Raw genomic sequence first — 27,462 nt, 5'->3', positions numbered from 1 at the left:
CTGCCTCAGCCGGCCTTGGCTTGACAGGGCTGCGTGGTCATCCACTGGCTGTCTGGACACGCCTCGTCCTACTGCAGGCCAGAAAACAGCTGGTCACATCTGGACTGCTGCTGTGTGGAACACGGGTTCTGGTGTGTTAGTATCATTTGTACGTTTTGATCAAAGACTGATGTAAGGACTGTGGATTTTTGTACTTGAAAAATAAAAAGTTTATTTCAGTTTGCCTCTGATTTTTTGTTTTCACTTAGTCCTCTCGGACAGTATGTACACATTTATATCTTACCGCCTTGTTTTACAGATTACATTTGCTCTTAATGAAACCAGCTATTTAGTTGCTCTGCTCAAGTCAGGGATACATTACTTCTACAAACTCATCACTGTTGTATTGCAACTCTAGTATAAAGCCTTAGACAAGAGTTCATGAACAGATGAGTCTGCGGAGATGTTTCTTTAAAAAAAATATATATACTGACTGTTTTCCAATTCGGAGTGAAAAAAGATACATCCAGCATTCCTAAAGAAACTGCTTAAATCTACAGGTTTGGCAAAGCCTGCTCAACAAGCAAAACAAATCTCATTGCTAATAACATTGTATGAGCTTGAAGGTACAGTACTTAGACTGAACTATTTCATCAACAGCTTGGCTCCAGGGTCTCTGACTGCAGGACCTTAGCTTGACAATCTCATCTGTGGGATGGAACACGGGGTTCAGTGACTCCTGCAGGGGTGCAGTGGACAGAGCATTGGACCCTGAACTAGGACCCTACTGATGTAACTACTATCTGAGTTACAAAACTGAGGATAAGTACTTTAACAACTGGACCAGCTGTCCTCCTGGTCTAACAAGACTGGACCTGAACCACTGGACCAGCTGTCCCCCTGGTCTAACAACTGGACTAACCACTGGACCAGCTGTCCTCCTGGTATAACAGGACTGGACCTTAACCACTGGACCAGCTGTCCCCCTGGTCTAACAACTGGACTAACCACTGGACCAGCTGTCCTCCTGGTATAACAGGACTGGACCTGAACCACTGGACCAGCTGTCCTCCTGGTACAACAGGACTGGACCTGAACCACTGGCCAAGCTGTCCTCCCGGTGTAAGAGACCCTAGATTTTAACCAGTGCCGACACCTAACTCAATGTCCCCAGCACTAATGCAGACATAAAAAGAAAGCAGAACATCTCTGAACTGGTACATGTGCCTCCCTCTGAGCTGCTCACAGACGGACAGGCATGTCCCAAGACCAGCAGCTCTGTTATTTCCCTCCACACGCGGACTGTCACACGCTGAACTCGCACTCGTTGACCTCTGAGGCTCGCTCCTCCTGGATCTGATCGATGCCGAATCCGGGGGCTTCCCAGAAGAGCCTTCGCCCCAGGCCCCCCCCATCCGCCTGGTCGTCTCTGTCCCCCTCCTCCCCCTCCTCCTCCGCCTGCAGCCCCCAGTCCAGCTGCCCCTGCAGCTGGGCGCTCTGGCAGGCGCTGCAGCGCGGCAGCGGCACCTGGTAGGTCTCGTGGAAGTGGCGGTAGTCGACCCGGAAGGCCCCCTTCTCCAGGGTCATGCAGGGCTCGAAGCGGGCGCCCCACTCGATCTCCGTCTCGATGTACGAGGTCTTCGCCTGGCACATCATCCCTGAGACAGCCGGGGAGGGAGAGGAGACACAAGGAGAGGGGGAGGAGACACGGGGAGAGGGAGAAGAGGCACACGGGAGGAGAGGGGTAGGAGGCATGGGGAGAGGAGACACGAGGAGAGGGAGAGGGGGAGAGAAGGTTAATGGTGGGAGACAAAGGGGCAGAGACAGCAAAAGGAGGGTAAAAAGGAGAAAAACAAGGTGAAAGAGTCAGTGAGGGAAAGAAGAATAGAATACCTGCTTTTGCACTGTACCTAAACCCCAGGTGCCTCCGGCACCGGGCCTGTGGAACCTGTGGAACCTGTGGAACCAGCGTTTCCACGACGGGCTGTTAACAAGCCAGGAACTCCGGGCACCAGGAGCTGAAAGCACAGGAGACACTCCAGCACAGCACAGCCGCCCAGGTAAAGAGTATAAATCCCATGCACAGCAGGAGCGACATTCAGTGGAATTAACAGGATCACTTTTTAAAGGGATGAGTTTAACTTGAGGTCAGCGGCGCTGGGGCCCCCGGTCGATCCCGGGAGCTCTGTCTGTGTGGAGTCTGTACGCTCCTCCTGATGTGAGTGTGAGTGTGTCTGTGGGGCCAGATGGGTCAAATGGACACTGGTCCTGTCCGGAGGACGATCGTTTCAATGCTGGGGGGGGGAGTCACGTGGTCAAAGGACGCACTTCCGGCGAATCGGCCCGAATCTCTAAGAAACTCAGAGAGCGGCGGTGTTGCCGGCGAGGCGAGGAGTAGACCTACGCTTTCTGCTCATAATAATGCAAGGTAAATAAGTCGAAGTCAAGTTTTACCAACAGCTTCTTAAGTCTTTTTGCGATTTTTAAAAGCCTGTTTGGGATGAAACGCTTTAACGGTGTCGGGTTAGGATCGCAGTCTGCTGGACTGACGACACGCGTGTTCCCTGCTGCTCTGTCGCCGTGAGAGCAGTGAGCCAGTGAGGCCACACGGAGTCGCTGTTTGGCAAAACGTTCGAATTGATTATTAATTCCCAATTCCTTACACTCGCATCGCGCTTGTCTGGACAGTCCGCTGCCTGTGTCCGTGTAGAGCTCGCTTAGCGCAAGGTTCTCCTGGAGACTTCGTTTTCGAGTTCATTTTTTACATTTATCGTTTTGTTGTATTTTTACTGTTTACTTGTATTATATGTATAATTTGTGTGAAGAGAAATGAAAATAAGAAAGAGGATGCAGTCGGCTGATGAAAGAATAAACTGAACAGAATGAAGTCCTGGTCTCACTGATGTGGGTCCGATATCTGTGTGAGGTACAGACATGTATATTCCATACCTGTGTGTGGGGTAAAGTTGTGTCTGGGGGGGAGAGGTTCAGACGTGTGTGTGGGGGTTACAGACGTGTGTGTGGGGGGTATAGACGTGTGTGTGGGGGGTATAGACGTGCTGCAGGTGAGACAGGAGCAGAGGCAGTTTGCAGACTAAGCCTTTGAGCTGTTCATTTTTTGCAATTTCCATCACAGTGACCTGACTCAATTCACAACCTGATTGTATCGGCTATTTATAAAGCAAGAGGTCCCGGAGCTCACACCTGTCCACTCTGTGGCATGAGGCCATTTCCACAGCCTGTCTACAGAATGAAGAAACAGCGTGTGGGCAGCAACACCAAGGTCCTGACCTTTCGGACAATCAAATCTTTCCTCACCTGGTCTGTGAGTAACTGACACCTGAGACTCAGACGGAAAACCTGAGGTGTTTCAGAGACTTCCTACACAGTGCTTTCATTAATTTCACTGCCACCCAGAGTGAAGCCACCAGTTCACATGTATCTGCGAAGGGTCTGTGACGAACAACCAGAGCTATTTTTTTGTTTTACAACACGATTGTATTTTGTTATGCTGCATGTAAATAATCCAGAAGGCGGTAGGACTGATATTTGTGTTCCTGAGTGTGTATGCGAACTGTGTCTGTGATTTTATAGAGCTTAATGTTTTGAATTTGTCCACACACACCGTGGACTGTGCTGCTGTCACCCCTGTGAACCGCTTTCCAATCTGTGCACAAACCTTTAAAAGCGCTTTCATTTACAATTTAGGTTGGGATGTTTTTTTTTTCCCCAAGTGCTTCTCTTAGATTAAAATAAACTTGATTTAATAATATTCTATTATATTCTAAAAAATGTAATCGCATCATTCCAAATCTTTGGTGTTGGGTTTTTCTTTGTTGAAAGACCGGGACTGACGTCCTGGGAGAGGATGTGATGATTGGACAGATTTGAAAACGCCCCTGCCCCCCCTCCCCCTACATGCCCCGCCTCCTCTGACACGCCCTCCAAACAGCCAATGGTTTTTCGACTCCTCGAGGCGAGACCGGAGAGCAAGAGCCGGCCTGCAGACACCGACGGACTTGGTCAGGGAAACGAGCACGAATCGCCTGCCTGCCTCGTCCCCGCCCCAGGCCCGGTGGAGCGGGAGCACAGAGCCAGGCTCGAGCCCGCAGGCCCCAGGGCCCTTGGCCAGCACCCCCGCGGAACCCCCCGCCGCGCCGCGCCGCGCCCCGCTCACCGGTGGCCTCCACGATGCCCTCCAGGATGACGATGATCTCGAACTGCTGCCGGCGCAGCTGGTCCGGCCCCAGCTCCCAGAAGGGGCTGTTCGGGTCGATGGTGTGCTGGATGACCTGCGGCTCCACCAGGAAGAGGCGGTCGGAGCCCGTCTCGTAGCCCAGGTCGATCTCGGTCTGCTCCAGGGGCAGGAACTCGCCCTCGCTGGTCTGGCGCGACTGGATGAGCTTGGCGCGCACCTTGGCGTCCACCATGTGGCTCTCGCGCAGGTCGCCCAGGCGGAACATGAGGCACAGCTGGTCGTCGCGGTTGGCGATGACGCAGGTGCGGCTGAACAGCAGCGTCTGGGCGCGCTTCTTGGGCCTCGAGATCTTGACGAACATGCAGCCCACCATGAGCGCGTCGATCATGGAGCCCACGATGGACTGCGCCATCACCAGCAGCACGCCCTCCTGGCAGGAGGACATCACCATGCGGGAGCCGTAGCCGATCGTGCGCTGGGTCTCCACGGAGAAGAGCAGCGCGGACAGGAAGCCGTCCACGTTCTGGTAGCAGGGCGCAGGAGGCCCCGCAGGAGGGCGTCCAGGAAGTAGAGGGTGGCGAAGCCGACCCAGGTGACCACGTAGCACATCATGAAGACGAAGAGGAACCAGCGGTACTTGAGGTCCACGAAGGAGGTGAAGATGTCCGACAGGAAGCGCCCGGGCTCGGCGATGTGGCGTAGGTTGACCCGGCACTTGCCGTCCTTGGTGACGTAGCGGCGCAGCTCGCGGGCGGCCGGCGGGCACGGCGGCGCCTGGCCCTCCTCGTCCTCCAGCAGCCTGCTGCGCAGCTTGGGCGACTTCTCCATCTCCAGGACCGGGGCGGACAGCACGCTGCGGGTGGGCGTCCGGGAGGCCCGCGCGGGGCTGGTGTCCATGTTGGGCACGCTCAGGGCGTGGCGGGGGTACCAGCGGGCGTGGGCGCCGGCCGCCTCTCGCAGGGAGCAGCGGCGGTACCCGGGCAGGTCCCCCGCGGAGCAGAGGCTGGGGCGCTGGCCGCGGAGCAGGGGGCCCCGCTGGGGGCTGTAGGGGATGTCCGTGGTGCTCTTGTGCCGCCGCATGGGGGGGTGCGAGGGGGGCGGCAGCGGGGGCGGGCGGCTGTGCTCGCTGGGCATGATGTCAGGGAGGGGCAGCCCGCTGCTGACCTGCCCCCCCCCCTCCGCCAGGCTGTCGGCCACCAGCACCGTCTCCGTCTGCAAGAGAGGAAGCCTCTGTCATACCTGGCTGCCTGCTCCACCCCACAGCGGCATCAGTGCTTCGGCTCTGCCCATGAACCCAAGTCTCTAGAGGAGCATACCTCCAGCCCCGAGGCACGAATCTGAACCTCTGGGCAAGACCAAAGACAATGAATATCCGACTCAGTGCCTGTTTTGTATTAAGGGCATATAAAGACAAGTTCACAGACACACTCAATGTTAACGTCTGAAATGTAATCATGAAAAAAATTGCAGTTGCATTTCCGTCAGCCTGTTGCAGATCAACACAACGTTAACAGAACTGATTACTTAATTCCAGTCCGGATTGTAATACTGCACAGAACTGAGAAAGGGAATGGGCTTTGTTTGTATTGCCTAAAAGAAACTCCTCTAGGACTTTAAAGCCAGGGAAATTGGCAGGAATAAAACTATAGATTTGGAGACAACCCAAAAAATGATTTGATGGAAGTGAGAGTGTCGAGTGTCCAGGAGTGTCAGAGAGTGAGAGTGTCGAGTGTCTGGGAGTGAGAGAGACTGTCGAGTGTCCGGGAGTGAGAGGTGTGCTCTGGAGAGCTGTTAGCAGGACACATGTGGCTCAGAAGACAGTGGAAAAAGATGCTGCAGAATTCTCAGACGTCCCAGTCATCAACAAAAGAATGGTGGATTTGCAGGAGTGTGTCATGTTTCCATGCTGACCCCACAATACTGTGGAATTTCCCTGCTTTGCAGAAGAAATCCATTCATCATCAGCTTCTGGAGACCCCAGAACAACAGCCTGCTGTGTACATTAGTGTTCCTGTACTTTCTGTATATACCACATTTGTACAAGCTCCTTCCTTGAATTGCTATTTGAATACAGCAAGTTTCCAAGTGATCATGTTAAACTGCATTCCTTCAGCCCATTCCCTGAAGTTTACGCGCAGAAGAGACTAAACATTAACAGACCTTTTCACGATACCAAAGTCCTGATGTTGCAGGACAGTAGAAAGAGACAAAGTCTGAGAGACTACGATGACTAAGATGACTCAAGCTGTGGGGAGTGAATTGGTGCATCAGGATTTGAAATGACTGACCTTCGCAAAACAGATGGCACAATTTATCGTTTTTTTCTTAGAACAGGAGCTTTTTGTAACGATGTGACTCAATCTGGACGTCGCTCGTGAGCACAGCTGGGGTAGCCCAGCGACTGCCGAGGGGCGAGAGTCGTTTCCCAGCCTGCCACTGTCCCGCAGCGTCTCCCTGCGAGCCGGCTCAGGACAGACCTCCCCAGGGACCCCTCTCCCCACCCGACTGCCTCAGGGAACCCCCCAATCCCCAGGGAGAACCACTCACGTGGAAGGCGCTGGGGTGTCTCTCGGTGTCCCCCGGCCCCCGTGACTGGACCACCATGGTGGACTTCAGTTTCTGGGCGGCGCTGACAGAGGCTCGGCGCCCCCTGGAGGTCACTGCCGGAGGGGCCCCAGGGGCGCCAGTGAGCCCCTGGCCGTCGGGCCCTGGCCCCCCTTTCCCCGCGGCGAGCATGGCGGTGGCCGTAGAGCTTCGGACGAGGGGTGGGGTGTGCACTCCGCTGGCGAAGTCCTTCCGGGTCATTCGGACCTGGCAGGAAGAGAGGCGGGAGCAGGGAGCCACTTCCCCCAGATACTGGAGCTCTGAGAGCTGCACAGACTCTGAACCCCGTTTTTGTCCCGTCTATTTGACTGAAGCCACGCTTTTAGCCAAACCACGTGCCCCCGTCTCCTCACACACTAGCGCAGGAACAGCGATGACATTTCAACATCCGCCTTTTGGAAAAAAAAAACACAACCAATAGGTTCAGTCTGACGTAGACTGTGGTCCTGTGGTCTGACCAGGCAAGGGGAGGCGTTGTGCATGCTGGGGCAAGGCAGCAGGGCAGCAGGAGAACAGGGCGACAGGGCAGCAGGGCAGAACAAGAGCAGGGCAGCAGGAGACAAGGGCAGCAGGGCAACAGGGCAGCAGAGCTCAGCCTCAGGTCTGTGGTGACAAACAGCCTGTCCTTTTGAGGAGGGAGGCTTGACTCATATGTTCCGTGTTGTCAGGAGCCTTGAGGTTAACTCCCTTCTAAAAGGGCATCAGAACGCCCTCCTTCGGCTCCTTGAGCAGATAACAACCTCTGTCTCAGGAGCACAGGCTCGGAGGTTTTGAACCCTTCCAGTGGTTGACCTGAGTGTTATTTAGGAGCTCACTGCTGGCCAGAGAGCACAGTAAGACCCCTGGCTGCTGGCTCAGCTGCTCTCCCTCCCCTGCCCCCCCTTCCGGGCTTAATCCTGCAAATGCAGCCTCAGAAAGCCCATCTGCTATCTCTGCTCCGGCCAGGATGCAGGAATGCCACAGGAGTCTCTGGCTGAGAAGAGCTCCAGGCTGTCAGCACCTGCAGAGCTGTGTCCTGGCTGGGCGGATCTCTGCTTTGCTGCGTGAAGGAGGGGAGAGCAGCCGGGTTACAGACAGCTCCAGAGAGCTCATCCTTGGACTTGCGCTACGGCCCAGGAACGTCAGAACCGAAGAAGTGGCGCAGTCCAGCGGTTCACTGCGTCTGCGCAGATCTGCGCGGCTTGACTCTCCAGCTTCGTGGTCTTGCTGTGTTTGAATTTATTGGCACAGCTGTTTACTTCCTCACACAGGACTGTAATGGCTCCCCTGAGAGAAGCACATCTGTTAGAGCTTCGCAGATCGGTCACTCGGCATCAAAGCGTCCCCATATTATACCGTACAACAGGACCCCCCCAGGACCCCCGCAGCTGGTCGAATCTCGAGTGGAAGAAAGTGTGGGCAGTGTGACGATCGTGCCCGTGCCTCCTCTGGTATCTACTGTACCCCGGTAAAGCCCCCCAGTGCAGGGAGGGTAAGGGGAGGTGCTGGGGGTGGAGAGGGGGTCGAAGTGCGAGGGGTCTGTAACAGGCGGCCCAGGGGCGTGGCCGGCCGCGGTGCCTCAGCCGCAGCTCTGCAGCAGCGCGGAGGTGCCCTGGCGTGACCTGGAGATTACCCAGAGAGCTGCTCCGCGCGGCTCGAGCCAGAGTCCGATCGGCGGCATCCTACCTGCGGAGAGCGGGCCCTCCCAGCCGGGTCGCGGGGTCCGCTGGCGGAGGAGGCGGGGTGTCCGGCGGCAGGGAGAGAGCAGGCACCCCACAGCCGGTCCGAGCGCTCAGCCGGCCAGGGCACGTGTGTCTTCTCAATGTCACACTGCTCTCGTCTTAAACCGGCTTAACGACAGCTTCTTAATCACACCCCCGCCCCCCCGGCGCTCCTGCCTGCAGCTCGGCCCTCTGGACCGGCCGTGCCGCAACCTCGACACACCTGTGCACCCGGCCAGGAGGAGAGGGGGACCCTCCGAACCGGCACTGTAGGGGTACCCCAGCAGTGAAAGAGGGGCTCCCCAGGTGATGAACCCGTGAGCTGTGCAGTTAGGTGTCTGACCTCCAGCCGTTTGCTGCTTCTTCCTCCAGCTCAGGGTCGTGGGGGAGCTGGAGTCTATCCCAGCAAGCAGCAGGCACAAGGCAAGGCACACCCTGGGCAGGACACCAGTCCATCACAGGACACACACACCCTGGGCAGGACACCAGTCCATCACAGGACACACGCACCCTGGACAGGACACCAGTCCATCACAGGACACACACGCCCTGGCCAGGACACCAGTCCATCACAGGACACACACACCCTGGCCAGGACACCAGTCCATCACAGGACACACACAGACACACACCCTGGACAGGACACCAGTCCATCACAGGATACACACTCACACACCCTGGACAGGACACCAGTCATCACAGGACACACACACACCCCCTGGACACGACACCAGTCCATCACAGGACACACACACACTCACACACCCTGGACAGGACACACACACACCCTGGGCCCCAGCCCTGCGAGGCAGCAATGTTATCATGTCCGATAGCGTTGCTCATCGCTCCGCAGTTTGTAACCTGCTGCTCCTGAACAAGAGCCTGGCAGCTACAGCAGCTGGAAACAGGTTCAGGTCCTGTGCGGGTCGCATGGATGAGTTTGGGTTTTTTACTGATACTCGATTGCGAGTCACCTCGGCGGCCCCGCAGCGCCCCCCACTGGCACCGGAACTGCCTGCAGGAGGGGGGCGTGTCTCGCCGACGTCACTGGGAGCCGGCAGGCGCGCGGGGAATCCCAGGGCCATCTGCAGCAGGTAAACAGACGCGGTAAAGCCAGCGCTCGGTTTGGCAGCGAACATGGCCGTGTTGTTTTTGGCGCAGAAAGCGCAGTCTGCCGGATATCACAACTGCAGACAAGATTTCAGTTTTCCAAAGCACTGATATTTGCGACTGTGACGGGTGTCTCCCAAGTTCTTTCATATCCCTGGAGACGATGCATCCGAAAGGTGGTGCTTCTAAAAACAACGACACAGGACGCGCTGGCTCGGTGTCTCACCCCCCTGGTGTACGGGACGCGGACTCGCTGTAAGCCTGGGTTGACAGTGGACAGTTCGGAGTTCCTGGCTGTCGGCGAATCTGACGTGTTTCTGAACCCCTGCGGGCTGGGCGGGCGCGCCGGAGATGTGTCGGTGCTTCCTGGGCTGTCCGAGAGAGTCAAGCCCCCGGCGGGCTGGATCTGCGCGGAACTTTAATTGCTCTTTATATATACGCCCCGCCCCCCCCACCTAAACCAGGAAAAAAAGTCGCGCCTCTCCCATCGCTGTCAGTAGTGTCAGCTCGGCCGGCCTGACCGGAGAGATGAGGCGGCTGGCGGATCTCCTGCTGCTCGGCGCCGCGCTGCTGGGCGCCGGGTGCGGGCAGAGACTGTACTCCAGAAAGTGTCGGGACGCCCTGATGTTCTGGCATAGAGACTCCGGGAGCTGCCGCTTGTGTGCAGACGAATATCCCATCGCTGCAGGTACAGAGAACGGGCGACGGGGAGAGACGCTTTCATTGCCAGCTGCTGACCGGAGTCCGGTTTCCTCGCCGCTAAATCAAATCAAATCAAATCAAAGTTGATCAAATGCACAACAATACAGCATGCAGCAGTAGTTGCTGGTAATGAAATGGCTTTAACTGGGAGATGCTGTATAACACTCCGACAGTATTGCACTGTACGTGTTTTTCTGAAATCCTAGGGAAGAAAATGCTCTGATCACATTGTTATGAGCCCAACTTGTACTCCATGCTTTGACTTAGAGGGTCGTGTTATCTTCGTCAATCCTCAAGGAGAACATAATTCATTTGGATAAAGTACACCGTTATGTTAAGAACGTGCTGTCTGTCCCCGTCTTACAGGTTTCTCAAGATATTTCCCGTATTGGCCGAAATATTTCGGGTTTTTCTGTGTGAAATAATCAAAGTTCCAAGTTGCTTTTACATCCTGCGGTTTGAAGACAACGAAAAGCACTAAAACCAACCGGGGCTGGAAGTTCTAACAGTGATTTTGAATGCCTCTCAGCGTGTAGATCAGTTTTTTATTTTTAGGTTTTGGGTGCCTCTTGGGGTGGACGGGCAATTTTCAAAAAGCTGTCACACATCACACAGGAGCTCAGGGGCTCCGTGCGCGAAGCCTGCGGACGTGTTTACTTCAAGGGGAAAAACCTTCGTGATTTCCAAGTGCTAGTGGTCGAGATGAGGGTCCAGCTGCCGATGCGATTCCTTGTGTTTCCGGAGGAGAGAGGGAGGCGCTCCGGGCCGAGGCGGGACAGGGAGCGGGCGGACGGACACCCCTCAGACCCCGCTTCGCTCGCCAGGCGTGGGGCCTTTCCACAGCGCGAGACGTGACTGTCCCGCTGTTACAATTCACCCTCCCCCACGCGTGACAGAGCAGCGCACCACACGGCTCAGACACTTGGAGAGACGATGCTCTTATAGACACAGTAAACTCTCGGTTAACGGCCGAATGCGCCAGAGGGGTGTTCGTCATTGCCGGAAGTCCAATAATAACAATAACACATTACACTTATATAGCGCTTTTCTTTAGGCAATAGGGACTCCCCTTCAGCATCAAATTGCGAATAACGGTTTTTTTAGCCTTTTTCGGCCCGAAAACACATTGCTATATGAGAAATGTACTAATACTATATTTAGTATTAATACATGTCATGTTAAATGTGCTGTATACGCTTACAGGACCTTTGCAGTTATTTTTTTAAAGATTGCAATCAACACAATCAATGACAGCTGATCCCGTGCCTTTTTATCATAAACATACAAACTATTTATTGAATATATCTAATTAATTTGGTGCATAAAATTCGCCACAATCACCGCCAGTCGTAAGCAATGCGCTGCCCTGTTGTGCACCGTTGATACTCCTGAATCTGAGACCTGTGGAGTTACTTGTTTTACGTGCATTTCGTCGTTATTGCGGGGAAAGCCCGGTGTTTCTGATTTTACTCAGAATTCCCCGTTATCAGATCGTGTCGGTTTTATTCCGTTAGAGCCGAGCTCAAGTCTCCGTGGAGCCGCTCGCGAGTCCTGTGCAGCCCGCTCGCGCGTGGGAATGCGCCACTGACACGGGGGTCCGTGTCGGCGCTGGGCCGAGCCGGCGTCTGTTCGGGGACCCCTGGTGCCTCCGAGGGCTGACAGGACCGGGACTTGCCGGAAAGCACTGTGAGAGGCCACCTTTGCAGGCGCAAGTTTCCGTCCTGAATCATCCCGGAATGAGTAGGATCGCTCGCTGAGCTCGTCGCAAGAGCACTGTTCCGTTTCTGCAGAAACTGGTGACTCAGCGGCGACAGACCGAACCTCCGAAAACTGTACGTCAGACAAGCAGAGCTTCACCGCAATTCATTTTATTTATGAATTCTCATTCTCTTAAGCAGACCTTTCTGTCACAGGGATGGGGTTAGTTCGTCCCCCCCACAGTCGGGTCAGGGCTAATTTCCCAGAAGACAGTGAACTTACCTGTGGGACGGATGTGTGGAAGGAGACCCACGCAAAGGGTGAACGTGCAGACTCCACACAGACAGCACCCCAGGTCTGGAGTAGGTCCGGTGGCCAAGTGTCTCAGACCCCGTGCCTCGCCCCCAGGGTTCGAGTTCTCGCCCAACTGTGGCCTCCAGGACGACGGCGGGCGGCTGGACCGTCCGTACCAGGAGTGCGGGGCAGGGACGTTCAACGACGGGAGTCGCGCCCGGTGCCAGCGCTGCACCCTCTGCCCGGCCAGGCAGGGGCTGCGAGGCTGCAGCTCCACGCAGGACGCGTGCTGCTGCGGAGAGGGGTGAGGGTACCGGCGCGTCGTCTCGTCTCCCGGTGGGGGTGGGGTGTCAGTCCAAATGGCTCTCCTGTGTCTGCGGCACGGGCCCGAGTCCCTGCGTCTGCGAACTGACCGCGTCAGGGCTCGGTGGGGCAGGGTGACCTCGCCGTGACCGGAGTGCGCTGCCATCCGCAGGGAGTGGGTGGTCGGAGGGAGGTGCCAGCCCGCCTGCTGCCTGTGCCCCAGCGACGCCCGGGCAGAGTCTCGGAGTGACCAGTGCCCACAGCCTCTATTCTCCTGCCTGCCCAAGGACGGAGAGCAATGCCAACGCACAGAGGAGGGAAGGGTAAGAGAGACGGACTGTCCGGGCACAACCGGGGGGTGGGGAGGGCAAGCACCTGTATCCCACTGCCACCACCACAATCACAGGATTGACAGGACGCCACCACAGGTCTTTTCAAGGGCAGGCTCTTTCGAAGGCACCCTTTCAAGCGTTCTGGCCGCCTCGGGGAGCAGGACAGGTCAGGCCCAGCTCTGCGGGAGCCCAGTCCGCCCGCAGGCCGCTGTCACTTCGAGGACAGGGTCGCTCCAGGGCTGACCTCTAACGCCCCCCCGAGCTCCTGAGGCTGCTGAAGAGCCCCAGGGGTCACCGCTCTCCCTGTGCTCAGCAGACCACCACGACGAGCCCCCCACTGACAGAGACCCCCACCCCCGTGCCCAGCACCGTCCCGGAAACCGCAGGGCCGACGACGAGACGTGCACCTGTGACCCAGGTGAGAGCGGCAAGCCTGCTGTCGCCAGTCCTGCTCGCTTTGTCCGGTTCTGCTGCCCCCTGGAGGCCGATTCGGTTTGGGTCCAGCCTGGGTAGCAGTGGGCGAATGCTCTCCCAGAAGTCATTGCACAGGTCAGGGGTCGCCGCTTGCCATTGGCTGTGCGTCAGACACCATGATTCCTGTTGGGAAGGAAATAACTGCTGATTCAGAACTCATAGAAGCAAATGCATATTGTTTATATCATTGCTGGGACTTGAAAACAGATTATGTGCTCTTAGCCCCCTAAGAAAGAATTCTACTGCCTTTTCCTCTGTGTACTCCAGATGTCCTTAGGACAGGAGCAGTCGCTCTGCCAGTGTAATGTTCTGCTCTGGATACATGAAGGAGGCTTTACTGTACAGCTGGGCTGTATCCAGCTGCAGGCTCGCAGACTGAAGCATTGATGTGTGCGAGAGTCAGGGTCAGCTTGTTTGGTGATGAAATGGAATATTGTAAAATACTCTCTTGTACAGGTTTGCGAAATCTTCTGCTTCATCTGGTAAAATCATGAAGTCGTGTTATAATTACCTTCTTCTTTCAGTTCAGAGCTTCTCGATGCTCTGCCCAGTGGAGGTAGGAGATGATCTGGCAGGAACAGCGTTGATCGCAGGTTAGGATCAGAGCCTTAAAAGGTCGACTGATCCTGGGCAGAGCGTTCCACAGGTCAGGCACCTTTCTGCGGGAACAACCACAAGGGCTGAAATGAAAATTGAGCTGGACTCAGTTCCGATGGTGTCAAGGCCAATCACAAACACACAAAAACCCCTGATCCTTAGAACCCGACCCGGCACAGTGAGCCCGTTCTGTCCGGGGACTGAGCCCGCTCGTTTCATGAGCGTGGCGGAACCTTCCCAGGGTGCCGGTGGAGGTGACGTCGGGATTCACTCCCACTCTTCCTTCCCGGCTGTTCCCTGCTTCCCCCTGCCTGACGGTGCCTTTCTCCCCTCTTTCTCTCCCCGGCCTGTAGACTCCTGCCAGGACCCCGGCCGCGGTGGAGCGCCACGGTTCACGTGAGTCGGACCCGGACGCTGTGCCTGGGCTGGCAGCGGCAGCACTCGATCACTTCCCAACGCCTCTCAGAGGCTGGGAGCAGAGGCTCTCGAAGGCCAGCTGTCCCCGAGGGCACGATGAAACTATTTGCCATGATGCACACTTTGGCAGGAGTGATCTTAAGCCCCGTGGGGAGTGACGTTACTCTTCTTGTCCGAGGTCTTGCTGAGCCACTGAAAAGCGACTGCCAGTTGCTGCCGAGCTCTTCCCTGGAAACACCCCCTCCTGGGCTCTCCCGGTGTGTTGGGGGCGGGCGACTCAGCTGATGGAAACCGAGCGTGAGGCTCCGACGCAGGCAGCCGGGCCCCGAGGGCTGCGGGCTGAGGGGACGAGCGAGGGGGGGCGGCGGCGTGGGTTTCTCTCGGGGTCTTAACGGACGTCTCTCTCCACCAGTGATGATCCCGGCGGTGGTGGCGGCCGTGGTCTTCCTCGTGTGCACTATCGTGATCTGTTGCCAGTGGAAGAGGTGCACAGGTGGGCCCCCCATGTTGCCTCTCCCCCCCCCCCTCCCCCAGGGGTGTACACAACACCCCTCTTTCCTCAGGGGGTTCAGATTTGAGTCCCTAATACAGTTAATTTAACATTCTGTACTTCATCCTGACTGTTCTAGTCAGCGGTTACTCTGGGCTCATAAGGACAGTAACTGGCTCAGTTCAGCCCCTGAGACCCCAGTCCTGCAGGGGCTCTGGGGGTCTTCAGGCAGGGGTTAAAGGTCACTGTGAATCTGGATTCATGAGGACAGTAACTGGCTCAGTTCAGTCCCTGAGACCCCAGTCCTGCAGGGGCTCTGGGGGTCTTCAGTCAGGGGTTAAAGGTCACTGTGAATCTGGATTCATGAGGACAGTAACTGGCTCAGTTCAGTCCCTGAGACCCCAGTCCTGCAGGGGCTCTGGGGGTCTTCAGTCAGGGGTTAAAGGTCACTGTGAATCTGGGCTCATGAGGACAGTAACTGGCTCAGTTCAGTCCCTGAGGTCCCAGTCCTGCAGGGGCTCTGGGGGTCTTCAGGCAGGGGTTAAAGGTCACTGTGAATCTGGACTCACAGAGTCAGTAATCCACATCAGCTCTTTCTGTTCTTCTCTTCTGCATTAGGAGACAGGAATTCGATGACATTCAGCCGCTGCCCTGGTTACTGTGAGCCCGCTGACCCTGGCACACACTACCTCACCCAATCAGTGAGCAGCAGCCCGCAGGTCTTAGCCAATGGGATCTGTGCTTCTCCAGGGAAGGTGGGCTCTAGGGGTGACCTGGAAGACTCCCTTCTTCTGCTTCCTGGAGACAAAAACCTCAGTGACATCATGCGTGAGTTGGGGTGGCATTGGGGGGGCACCTAGAGTAGGGGTGGGGGGGCGGGGGGGGAGTTACCGTTTTAAATGCGGTGTTAATTATTCCTGCAGTGAAGAACAGAGACACTTTGAATTGCTTGGCATCAAACCAGCTTCACTCATATCAAAATGTAAAAGAAGAGATGGCTATCAGACGGAAACTGCAAAACGGAAAGTCTGAGAGCAGAGAGGAGGCGGTGTGTTGGAATGAATGTGTGTCAAGGCTTGACAGCTGAGACAGAACACACACACACACACACGTTGCAGCAGAGTGTCAGTTCCATATTGCCATCTTGTAAAAATGAGACAGTTTCAGGGGGGCAGTGAATACTTTAACAACTTCTGTATACGTGAGCAAAGCCTGTCAGTTGCTCTGCCCCAGGATCTGTCTTCGGCTCCTGACCTAGCCCCAGCCTGCCGAGGGGGAGGAGACGTGCAGGTGTCTCATTTTTGTTCCTCCAGGATCTGAACTGGCTGGCAGCTGCTGGTTCCCCCTGCTCTTCACGGGGGGGCGGCTGTGGCCAGGATTTGGGGTTCAGGGATAGTTCTGCCGCCCGAAGGCTGGGCCATGCTCTCTTCTCTCTCTGTGCCCTGCGCCCACAGCTCCCGAGCTGCAGGAGGCACCCTTGCAGGCGGTCCTGGACAACCTGGACGTGCTGGAGGAGCTGATCATGCTGCTGGACCCCGAGAGCACCGTGGCCAAGTCGACGCGCCATGTGGCAGCCCGCTGCTCCTTCCCCGCCACCTGGATAACCTACACCTACTCCATGCGCGACAGCAAGAGCCCCCTGCAGGCCGTGCTGGAGGGGGTGGCCGCCAAGTGGCCGGACTGGACCGTGGGGCACCTGGCCCGGCTGCTGTCCGACATCGGGCGCAACGACGCCGTGGCCGCGCTGGCCAAGCTCCCTCTGCCCCCCTCCCACACGGCCAGCTACCATCGACCTTTGACCCCTCAGGATGAGGTTAGGTCAGGGCACAGGGAGTTGTGCTCCTTGTTCCCCTAAGACAGGGGGCTCCAGCCCTTGTCCTCGGGAACCCCATTAGTCAGTCTTACAAGTCACCCTAAACCACCTATTCAACATTCATTTAAGCAACTGATCAATTAAGCAATTAACATTGCAATGACCTGAACACTGGTCCTAGAGGACAGTAGAACTTTTTGTTTTTGTTCCAGCTGATCTCTAAGTGACTTAACTGAATGCTTTTTTAATTGATCACAGTTAAATTGGTCCAGCTCTCCAGGGACTGATAATTTAAGGGACACTTATCAAACCTGTTCTGGGGGCTCCCCAGGACCAGGGCTGGAGGTCCCAGCTGTCAAATCACTTGTTTTCAGGCAGCTGTTAATTGGAAACAGCCCATTAACACGTAAGAATCCAACTTCTGCTGCTGCAGAAACTACGAGCATCTGACTATAGATTTCACACAGAATTCTGAGTAGAGACTGTCGAGAAGACCATGAAGAAAATATGTTAAGTATAAACTAGCCTCTGGGTCTCATAGTTATAGTTACAACACTTAACAAGCAAAAAAAAAAACTATAATCTTTCTGATAATAGCATTACACGGGAATATTTAGACTGATTTATACTACCTCAGCTCTCTCACTCTCCTTGTATATCTCGAGATATAATCAATTTCAACCTTTCAAATTTCATGTACATTTCAAGTATGTCACGTCTACACAACAGGCCAAGCTCTCCTTGTGATCCCCCTGCATTTTGAAAATTAAAACCTGCTTTCAGTTTTGTTGTTTTGGTGTGTCTCTCTCTCTTGTGATGCAGTGAAGGCTGGTCTTAATTACCTGTTAGAAGCCCATTTAAAACCAGGATGAGCTTGTGGGAAGAGACTGGCTGGTATAGTCAAGTTTAATCCCATATTTGCGCATTTGCTGTTCCAGCCGCTGGCTCTCTGGCCCTGGAGGAACGGCGCCGGCTGGGTTTCGCCCCAGGTGATCGCTAGGGCGACGACTTCACTCACCTGCCTGCTCGTTTCGACTCAACTTCTTCAGTCAGCTTCTTCAACTTCTTCCACACCTTCAGCACTCGAGCTGAACTCAGCCTCTCCTTATTAGCTGTTACTAGTAGATCACTCAATGGCGAAAACAGGAGGGGGTGACACTACCAGAAACGCCCATCAAAAGCACTCCTTCCCCAGAGGGCCAGCTGGATACACGTCATGCTGCTCCATAACCAGAAGAGCTAGGCTGCAATGAGAAGCAGGTGTGTGACTGGGGAACAGCTGCCTCAGAGCACATTTCTGAAGGCCCAGCAGTCAGAATCTGCTGTTTTGTTCCAAGTCTCTACTCTTTAATAAGAACTGGCACACTGTTTTTTTGTTCAAACATCTTAACATCTTTATTAAGCAAATAACATCATAAATAAAAAAGTGCATAGAAAAATTAAACAGGTTTAGAAATATTTATACAAATGTACAAACTTGAAGGTTTATTTATACAAGGTAACAAAGCCAGTTTACCACTTTTAATTCTTGTTTTATGACTTTTTCTTTCCTCTTGTTGAAGTATCCCCTACACACGTATGCAGCGCGTCACAGCGGGGGCAGGGTTGTGCAGGTCGTGTCAAGGTTAGGAACTTCGTCTCCTTCATTGCACAGGTGGACCAGATTCCACAGGAGATCACAGCCCAGCATATTCTTCCAGCTACTGAGGTAGAATCCCTGATCCGAGAGAACTCCGGGGAAGGAGGTGGGGGAGGAGGAGGCCGCTCGGGGGGGTGTTGGTCGCAAGGGCCTGCACTGCGCTGGCAGCTGTATGAAGAGGCGGCTTCGGAAAAGACAGGCTGCCCGATTTCCCTTGCCTAGAGTGAGGGGTGAGGGGGGTAAAACCAGGCCAGGGGGGTTTGCTGTGTTTTAAAAGTGCTGGTTGTCGGACCGGGTCAGGGCTGCAGCGGGACACCGACAGCCGGGCTGTTCAGAGACCTCGGAGACGGAGAGAGCCGAGCGAAAGGAAAGGAAACCCTCAAAGCACCGAAAGGACGATCGAGGGAAACTGCTCGTTGGAGAAAGATGGGCTCTCCTGCTACAGACCCGGACTGCTCTTTCTCACCCTGCCTCTCGTGACGAAGGGGTGCCGCGAACGAGCAGACAAACTGTACTGAACGTGAAAAGAGATCCGAGACGCGACGCCTGCCAGGGACACCTACCACTACCCCAGAAAAACGAATCCCGAACGTGCCAGGGGTTCACTTTAGTCTGCTAAAACGTTAAAATCGTGGCTCAGTCATAACAGAGATCTACCACTAAAGGCTAAATCACAAGATATTGCTAATTTTAGATTTTTCAACTCTGCGCAGATCTATATCTGTTCAAGTAAAACAAAAAACGTAAAAGGAAACTTGTAAACGTAAATCTAAAAGTAAATCAAGCCTTCAAGTACAGACTTCTAAACCTCAAGAGTTAAAGTTTTAGTTTTAACAGTACATAAAAACAAGGAACATATCAACATTGTACATTATGTGCACGCAATTAAAAAAAAAGTTAGCTGCTCTAAAAAATACAACTTCTCTCGTCCCCCAAAGTCAAAGAAACCAAGAATGCAGTTCTTTCCTTCAGGTTCTCACTAACGGTGCGAGTCTTGAAATATCGCTACGCAGAGGGATGAAGCTCACTGCCCAGCTGTGGAGGAACTTAAGAGCATCAAGTCTGGTCCTTTCTGGTTTCAGATTGGGGGGAAAAATAGCACCATGCAAACACTTGGTTCCAACACTGCAAGAATTTTCCGATGTCTTATCTTCCCCAGAGCATTTAGCAGATCTCACAGGAGAGGCACCTGGGCCTGCTACACTTTTGAGTTTTTATTTTTAGGAACGGGCACGGTGGTGGTGGTGGCGGGGGGGGGGTTGGGGCTGGCCGGCTGTTGTATCTGCCTGGCGTTCCCAAGGTTACGCCAGGGTGAGCGGCCAGGTTCAGTGCAGAGGAAATGGCCTGCGCCTCCCCTGGGGTTATAAATAGACCACCTCCGAGAACATCTGCGCGGTGTGGTTTCACAAACCAGGCCCGCGATCGTGCGCGGAGCGAGCCAGGCGCAGGGACGAACTTGTCCGCGCAAGGACACGAGGGAACGGGCTTGCTCCTGCGCACAGACGGATCCGAGTCTCGGGTCGCAAAGCAAACGAACACAGGGGAGGGTTCAAGGGTCACGAGTACCCCAAGGAGAGGGCGGACTGTGAGAACAGGTTGAAGAAAACCAGCCAGCCTGTCCCCCCTCCGACAGGAAAGGGTCTGCGGTCAAATTCCAGCAGCTGGAAACGGATCTTAAGGAAACAATCCCGGCGCTCCGGGCAGGAGGCTACTGTACTTCGATCCCAGAACTGAACACGGGCTCCCCTGAAGTTCCCCAGCCACAACTGGCGCAAGACTCACAACTGTAACGCAGCCTTCTGTCCGGCAGAAGGATGAGACGAACTGAGATGTCTGCGATTCTGCACCTGAACTGGATCGCTGAACTACAGCAGGCGATAAAGACAGCCTGAGCTTAACGGCTGTACAGCAGGTTTAAGACTCGGGACAGGAGAGGGAGCTGTCGTTTTCCTGTCCTGAATCATCGGAGGTGTGCCGAGTGCACGTTTTAGAATAAAACTACATCAAAGCTTCCCGAGATCGACTGCCAGACCCTGCTCACAGCACACTGACAGGTGACCCATCTCCGCCCCACTGAGAGCGAAACGGAAACCAACTTGAAAATACAATCCTGACCATTGTGTGAGAACCAGACGGACTGACTGATGGTTTAAATGAGAAAAGTGCTCGTTTGCCCAGCCAGTAAAACCACGGTACTTAGTGTTGGCTCCAAGAAAGACTAGCGTAGGAGTCAGACTCCATTTCCAGCCCTGGTGTACAGTGTACAGGGGCCCCCGAGGACTCGCTCGGTACTCTAGAGGAAACCTGTGCGAACGGTGGCGGCCAGCAGCAGCTGTCACCTCCCTCCCTCTGTCCATCGCACTCATCTTCCCCTCCTGCCCCCCCCCGCTACGAGCCAGGTCGGACTGAACTGCTGCAGCCACACCGACCGGGCCCCTCTCGGATCGGGACGGAACACCTCCGTCCTTCTCCGGCCTTGGCCCGGTCCAGAGAACAGGGGTGGCGCTGTTCGGGCCTCTGCCTGGCTCCTTCAATCTGCGCGACATAATCCGAGTTAAAAAAAAAAGTCATTAAAAAAAATCACAGTGTTTGACTCCTGGTTTCTAGCAGGGGGTCTGGGGAAAGTCTGCTCAGGGCCGTCTTCTTCCGGGTGGGGAATTGGAGGCGCCACGTTCCTCTCTGACCTGCTCTGCCGGAGCGAGATCCGGGGTGACCCAGGCCTCTCTCTTCTCCGATTCCGGGGAAGCTTCCCTCTCGCGCCCTCGTCCTCACTCCCTACATTCCACCTCCTTCTGTACAGAGAGCCGCCCCCCCCCCCGCTGTCCCCCCACTCTGGCTGTCCCAGGGGACCCCTCTAGTTGAGGAAGCGGCGGCAGCGCCGGGCCCCGCAGTTGCAGTGCAGCTTGTTGCTGGCGTCCTCGATGGGGAACTTGTAGTCGTAGGTGAGCTCCTCGCCGCGGTAGATCTTGCGCAGGGCGAAGATGACGATGTGCTTCTGGCCCTCCACGTTGATGACGCGCGAGTAGCAGTTGGGCTCGCAGGAGTGGTTGATGAAGCGCGCCGCGTTGCCGTGCATGGTGGCGTCCACCACGTCGAAGTCGTCGATGCGGAACATGTAGCAGCCGATGCCCTGAGGGAGAGAGATGCGGGCCGGTCAGCAGGACAGAGTGACCCCCTCCATTGCTCCGTCCACGCCAGGGAGCCAGGCTGGTCAGTGAATCTCCCCCAGGGTCACCCCACCCTCTGTCAGAACCCCCTGACCTCTGACCCCTCACCTTGCTGTCGTAGTACTTCTCCCTCTTGTCCGTCAGCACGGAGCGCACGACGATCCCCGAGTACTCGATCACCATCTCCCCGGCGTCGATGTTCCTCTTGCAGAACAGCCCTCGCCCATGGATGGCCGACCTGCGGAGCGCACGGGACAGGGGTCACCGCCTCGCCGGACTCCCCCAGTCGCTGAGCAGCCCAGGACTTCATGAACCTCATCCCGCCGCCTGGCTATCCTTCTCTTAACTCAGCTCACTGTCAAATCAGCGGTCAGCGCAGGACTCTTATCTAGATCGATTTCAGTGTGGAAACGGGCATCGTGCTGCGTGTGGAAGTCAAGGGTCACTCCTGAACCCCCATTCATGGGGACGGCAGAGGGTGGCCAGAGCTGGACTCAGGGTATGAAGCTCCCTGCAGAACTGCTTGGCTTCAGAGTGCAGGGGAGACACTTTGTCTCCTCTTGGGCGCTTTCTTGCATCACAAACTCAAACTCACTTCGAAGCCTCGCTGACTTCATGCATCTCGACATCATCTTTTCAGGATATACTCTCTTCCTTTACAGCTTCAGGCTGCAACAATTCAAACGTTACATAACGAAACACTGTCTGCAGGTAGGGACCTTAGTTATTGTAATTATAAATAAGACTTATAGTGAATCGTTCTTTATCCTTAGGGAACTGGAAGAGCTCTGGTTGAGTGATGTTGTCGAATGCTGTTTTGTGTCTTGGTGTTGTATTATTGTCGTACATTTATGAGCTTCTGATGTGGAAGAAATTGCCTGAGGAACAGTAAAGGTTAATTCAGTCAGCGCAGCCTCATCCTTGTCTTCTCAACAGCGAAAACGCTCCGTTTTCTTAACAGGGCCTTAAACACAATAACCCGTTTCAGTTTTTCCACACCTGCCCAGTAACAGCTGGCCCTTCCTGTGCCCAAAACACACCTCCCCAGCCGGAAGGCTTACCTGTACACCCCCACTGCTTCCTTGGAGGTCTTCTCCAGGTGCCTGAACCTCATGGCCATGGGCAGCTCCAGGCTGGTAGCCCGCCTGGGGGGAGACAGAGCAGGAAGAGGAGGCCTGAGTGCACAGGAACGACCCTCGCGCTTGCCTGCGGCTCCCCCTGGTGGGAAAGGGGTGCCGATGCCGGGGGCCCCGATCTCTCTGATCAGACCCCAGGACGGCGTGGGCCGGCAGGCAGCTCAATTAAAGCTGCGGCTAAAACTGCTGTTCCTGACCTGGTGGACTTGAGCGGCACCTCGTCCTCCTCCTCGTCGTAGGGCCCGTAGTCGGGCAGCTGCCGGTGCTGGGAGGCCAGGAAGTTGAACATGTCGAAGGTGGATTTCCTGAAAGGGAGAGGGACAGAGTCAGGGGAGTCCGGTACCGCTGCCTGAGCTGGGACACGCTCAGGGTGGCCTGTCTCTGCTGGAAGCACGTGGGAGGGAACCCAGCCACAGGAAGACCTCCCTTGATTTCTCCAGGCGAGTGGCGTGGTCCTGACTGCCTTTACTTTGTGACTCTTCTATAAAGCATTAGTTCACAAACTGAGTACCATCCTTGAAAGAGATGGTGGCACACTGGCGCAGTGGTTAGCATTAACTGCCTCTCAGTTCCTGGGCTGCTGTCTGTGTGGAGTTTGCTCTGGTTTTCTCCCACAGTCCAGAGACGTGCTGGTGGGTTAACTGGCTTCTGGGATTATCGGCCCTGGTGTGTGTCCTGTCCAGGGTGAACCCTGCTTTGTTCCCATTGCTCCAGCTCCCCCGTGACCTTGAACTGGACTCGGCGATTAGAATAGGATGGGTGCCCTTAAAATCTGTGGGATAAAAGGGGTTGCTACAGTAACGACAGAAGCCGCCCCGGTGCTCACCGCAGGTAGACCTCGGCGCGGGCGCAGCCGCTGGGGTTGACAGGCAGCTCCTCCTCTTGGTCCTCCTGCTTGTGGAAGCGGAACTTGTGCCGGGAGCAGAGGTGGGCGCCCAGGAGTTGCTCCACCAGGAACACCACGGCGTCGTGGAGCATGCCCATCACGCGCGCGCCGCTCATCCCTGCGGGAGAGGGGCAGAGCGAGGGGGTGAGCCGGCGGCCGGGTTCGAGACCCTGGCGCCGGACGACACCGGAGGCTCTCCAGACCCCCGTGCGCGTGGGGTCCCCTGTGGCTGACCGGCAATCTCAATGCTGAGGGGCCGCGAGTCCCAGCTCTGAATGATCTACACTGCCCCCTGCTGCTGGAAAGACCTGCCTGCCACAGAACCGCAGACTCGCCCGCCAGCTTCCAGGAGATGCTGCAAACCCACGTCTTCCGAGCACACCTGACTGCAGAGGCCCATGACTGCGCCCGAGTAGGCTCTTATATTGCTGCTTCTGTCAAGCAGCACTGATACTCAGCTCCTCAGCACTGTCCTGCTGCTCTCTGGACTTTTACTGTTGTTTTGTTACTATTATCTAGAGAGAGGGGTTAATACAGACACACTGACTGGACACTCCAGTACATTAACACTGCACTGAGAGAGAGGGGTTCATACAGACACACTGACTGGACACTCCAGTACATTAACACTGCACTGAGAGAGAGAGGGGTTAATACAGACACACTGACTGGACTCTACTCCTGTGGTAGGAGCAGGGTGGGAGCAGAGAGTTCAAATGCTCTTGCCAAGTGCTCTGAAAAGTGGAAGGAAGGCAGGCGGTTTCATGGCACTTGTAACAGAAACTTGCTGATTCAGCACAAAGAGAACTGACTCGCCTTCCCTCAGCAGAATTTGCTTCTACTGACAGGCGGAGAACAGTGTAACAATAACTGGAAACCAACATGCATTAAAAAAGGAAAACTGACAGATCTAGGATTTTACATGCTTAACAACCTTGTGCACATCTCCCAGACCAGTACAACCTTTCACCCTCCGAGCACAAAATAAACCACAAAAACCAGCCGTCTAGTTAATGACTGAGGGGGTTGCTTACAAAGCTTGTAGCAGATTGCAAGAAAGGCCAATTCCGACCAAAAACTGTATTAGTAAAGGAGAGGGAACTTGCCCCTTGATCCAAAAAACACATCAAAGTCACCTGACATTGACATGGTAAGCCCCACTGTGAGGAGAGACACACAGTCTGTGTCAACTGTCTCTCCTACTGGAGGAGAGACACAGCTCTCACTGACAGCACTGCAGGACCACAGCAGAGTCTCCATCCACTGGAGGAGAGACACAGCTCTCACTGACAGCACTGCAGGACCACAGCAGAGTCTCCATCCACTGGAGGAGAGACACAGCTCTCACTGACAGCACTGCAGGACCACAGCAGAGTCTCCATCCACTGGAGGAGAGACACAGCTCTCACTGACAGCACTGCAGGACCACAGCAGAGTCTCCATCCACTGGAGGAGAGACACAGCTCTCACTGACAGCACTGCAGGACCACAGCAGAGTCTCCATCCACTGGAGGAGAGACACAGCTCTCAGTGACAGCACTGCAGGACCACAGCAGAGTCTCCGTCCACTGGAGGAGAGACACAGCTCTCACTGACAGCACTGCAGGACCAATTCCCTGCATCTCACACACTGACAGATGGAATAGAGACAAGGAGAAGGACCACAAATTAACTATCTCATTAACTTTTATTATAAGCTTTAAAAGGCATGAGTCCGCACCTGCAAAGGACAGCTGCTTCAGGCGGGCACTGGCTCGGGCTTCCTGGACTCCATCAATCACTGCCTTCCAGGCCACTGCGGAGAGCAGGGGGAGAGGTCACAACCCACCACAGTACCCAGCGAGGAGCAGCCTCACACCAGAGCACAGAGCACACAGCAGGGAGCCTGCGCCTTACCCTCGATGCTGTCGGCCTCGATGTGGAAGCCGTCCTCGCTGCGGATCTCAAAGAGCAGGTGGGGCTGGTCTCTGCTCACGGGCGTCTCCTCGTCTGGCTCGGGCAGCGGGGGCTCGTCCTCCGAGCTGGACGCCACGCCTGGGCGAGACAACAGGAAGGAGGGGGGAGGGGAGAGACAGCAGCAGAGGAGGACAGAGGGAGGGAGCAGTGAAAACCATGAAGGAGGAAGAAAGGAGAGGGACGTAAAGAATAAGGAATAAGGGAGAGAGGGATTATAATCTTTAACAACACCATGGACAGAACTGACTATGACGCACAGCCCTGACAAGCTGAAATAAGGTCATCTGCTTGCTTGACTAAGAAGTCTACTCCTATGCCCACTCACAACACAGCTAGCGGGGTACCTGAGTATCTGTTCCAGTCCGTCAGCGCACTGCGCCCCACGCTGCTGCAGGCCAGGGACCTATCGGGGCGAGGATCGGCGCCCACCCGCCCGGCCGCGGACGTCAGCTGATCCCAGGAGGCCAGCCTGGAACATGAGAAAGCGGGGGGGGTTGTTGGAGCTGGGTGGCGAGTGTAGTAACACCCAGTGGTTACAGCTGCAACGCTGACTAGCTAATAAGGGAGGAATCCTCTATCCAGCTGGGTGTGCAGTAAAAAAACAGGCTGGATTTCTCTTGTAGAACATCCCACCCAGCCCTGAGACATGACTGCTGTGTTCCAGGAACAAGAAGAGGTCGATTCTTCTCGAAATCCCAAGACATTGTGTGCCTGAGCTCTCGTCACGGAGGGGCTCCGAGTTCTCCTGCTCCAGGAGGAGAGCCTGGGCTTGTGTCCTGCGAGGCCTTGTGGGATGCGCAGAGTCACCATGCCCGGTGAGCGGCACTCAAGAAGGCCCTCCCGGGAAAGTCCCGTCTTTATTTAACTCGCCAGCAGCCAAACCAAGCATGCAGAGGCTCCTTCAGACCTCACCTGTTGTTCTCCAAGTCGCTGTACGGGTCTTCCTTGGGCTTGTCCAGATCCAGAACCCCCTTCACGGTCGGAGTTTTCATACGGACTCCCCCAGACCTGCTGGAGATAAAGATGGCGATGCGCTGCTCTGAGTTCCAGGGATTCAAAGTCTAGCGCCTACCGGAGCGATCCCCATCCTCCCCCCAGATCCTGGTACTGTAACTACGAGCCTACGAGCATGCTGGGCCTCTGCCACTGGCCCACTGTGCCACCAGTCCCCTGGAAATCTGATTACCATGTGGGGCTGCACATCGGTGGTGGTGGAGGGGATCCCCATTACTTGTAAAGCACTTTGAGTGGAGAGTCCAGAAAAGCGCTATATAAGTGGAAGCAATTATTATTATTATTATAACGGCTGGGTGACAGGAATGCAGGAACCAGCTTCTGCCCACAGCAAGACGCTGGGCGGTTCAAACCACAGACCCGAACCTGGGGAGAAGCCTGGAAAGGAACCCAGGCCTGCTTGCATCACTATTTGGCCGGACGACAACCCTTGACCTATTCACTGCCCTGTACATCATCTTCCGGCCTGCTTAAAGCCTGCTGCCCTTCACCCCAGACACGCTACTGCCTGCTTACAGCGCAGCGGAGGATGACAACGAGGTCATCGGGAGTCATCCGAGCAGGCTGGGGTTGATCTCGGCCAGGGAGCGCAGACCGCGCCCTCAAGCAATCCGAGAAACAGGATCGCTACTATGAACTAACTCCGGCTAGCTAACTCAGCAATAAAACCCCTCGGGAATGTGGCAAATAACTACTTCCCCCAAGTCCTCACCAGGACTCGCGTTACAAGCCAGCCCTTTGCCAGAGATAATAAATAAGAACAGAAAACTGAAATTGCAAAACACGAGGTGCCAGAAAAACTGACTTGACAAAAAAATCATGAGGTCCAGATCAAAGGCCAACCGTTAGGGACTTTTCTAGGCCGAGAACGATGCAATAATTTTAAAACTAGGAAGCCCTTATCACGCAAAGTTACATACTTTTAATATTGTTAAAATATCCATGCTCTGAGA

General features: G+C 55.2%; 3 protein-coding genes across 8 annotated transcripts in view; 1 reads left to right on the top strand and 2 right to left on the bottom strand.

The window, feature by feature from the left end:
* Positions 1–181: 181 nt before the first annotated feature.
* On the bottom strand, positions 182–9,975 carry kcnj20 (potassium inwardly rectifying channel subfamily J member 20). The gene is given in 4 exon segments (XM_069185322.1): positions 182–1,637; positions 4,157–4,714; positions 4,717–5,389; positions 6,725–9,975. Coding segments are annotated over 4 exon segments (1,842 nt in total). The 5' UTR covers positions 6,983–9,975; the 3' UTR covers positions 182–1,284.
* Positions 9,976–10,032: 57 nt separating this feature from the next.
* igflr1 (IGF-like family receptor 1) lies at positions 10,033–17,497 on the top strand. Of its 3 annotated transcripts, none has more exons than XM_069185345.1 (8): positions 10,033–10,279; positions 12,400–12,589; positions 12,761–12,911; positions 13,237–13,338; positions 14,345–14,387; positions 14,821–14,901; positions 15,517–15,726; positions 16,353–17,497. In XM_069185345.1, exons 1-8 carry the CDS (start codon positions 10,120–10,122, stop codon positions 16,751–16,753), a joined length of 1,338 nt encoding a protein of 445 aa, XP_069041446.1. In that variant the 5' UTR covers positions 10,033–10,119; the 3' UTR covers positions 16,754–17,497. The 3 variants fall into 3 exon arrangements, with proteins under 3 accessions (XP_069041446.1, XP_069041444.1, XP_069041447.1); XM_069185343.1 differs by having other exon boundaries at positions 13,234–13,338; XM_069185346.1 differs by lacking the exon at positions 14,821–14,901 and having other exon boundaries at positions 13,234–13,338.
* Positions 17,498–18,079: 582 nt separating this feature from the next.
* The window catches only part of kmt2bb (lysine (K)-specific methyltransferase 2Bb), a 43,936-nt gene continuing 34,553 nt past the window's right edge, over positions 18,080–27,462 (bottom strand). For 3 of the 4 annotated variants that reach the window (XM_069185265.1, XM_069185268.1, XM_069185266.1), the window contains 9 exons: positions 26,408–26,506; positions 25,840–25,964; positions 25,436–25,573; positions 25,260–25,334; positions 23,480–23,657; positions 22,851–22,958; positions 22,579–22,662; positions 21,626–21,755; positions 18,080–21,480 (listed from right to left, as the gene is read on the bottom strand). In XM_069185265.1, the coding sequence (XP_069041366.1) occupies positions 21,205–21,480; positions 21,626–21,755; positions 22,579–22,662; positions 22,851–22,958; positions 23,480–23,657; positions 25,260–25,334; positions 25,436–25,573; positions 25,840–25,964; positions 26,408–26,506 (1,213 nt within the window). In that variant the 3' untranslated portion in view covers positions 18,080–21,204. The remainder of the gene's footprint in view (positions 21,481–21,625; positions 21,756–22,578; positions 22,663–22,850; positions 22,959–23,479; positions 23,658–25,259; positions 25,335–25,435; positions 25,574–25,839; positions 25,965–26,407; positions 26,507–27,462) is intronic. The other variant, XM_069185267.1, reaches the window with a different exon arrangement.

Source organism: Lepisosteus oculatus, chromosome 27 (assembly GCF_040954835.1).
Source record: "Lepisosteus oculatus isolate fLepOcu1 chromosome 27, fLepOcu1.hap2, whole genome shotgun sequence".
Lineage (NCBI taxonomy): Eukaryota > Metazoa > Chordata > Actinopteri > Semionotiformes > Lepisosteidae > Lepisosteus > Lepisosteus oculatus.
Note: the sequence above shows the minus strand (reverse complement) of the source record. Positions and strands in the feature narration are given on the sequence as shown.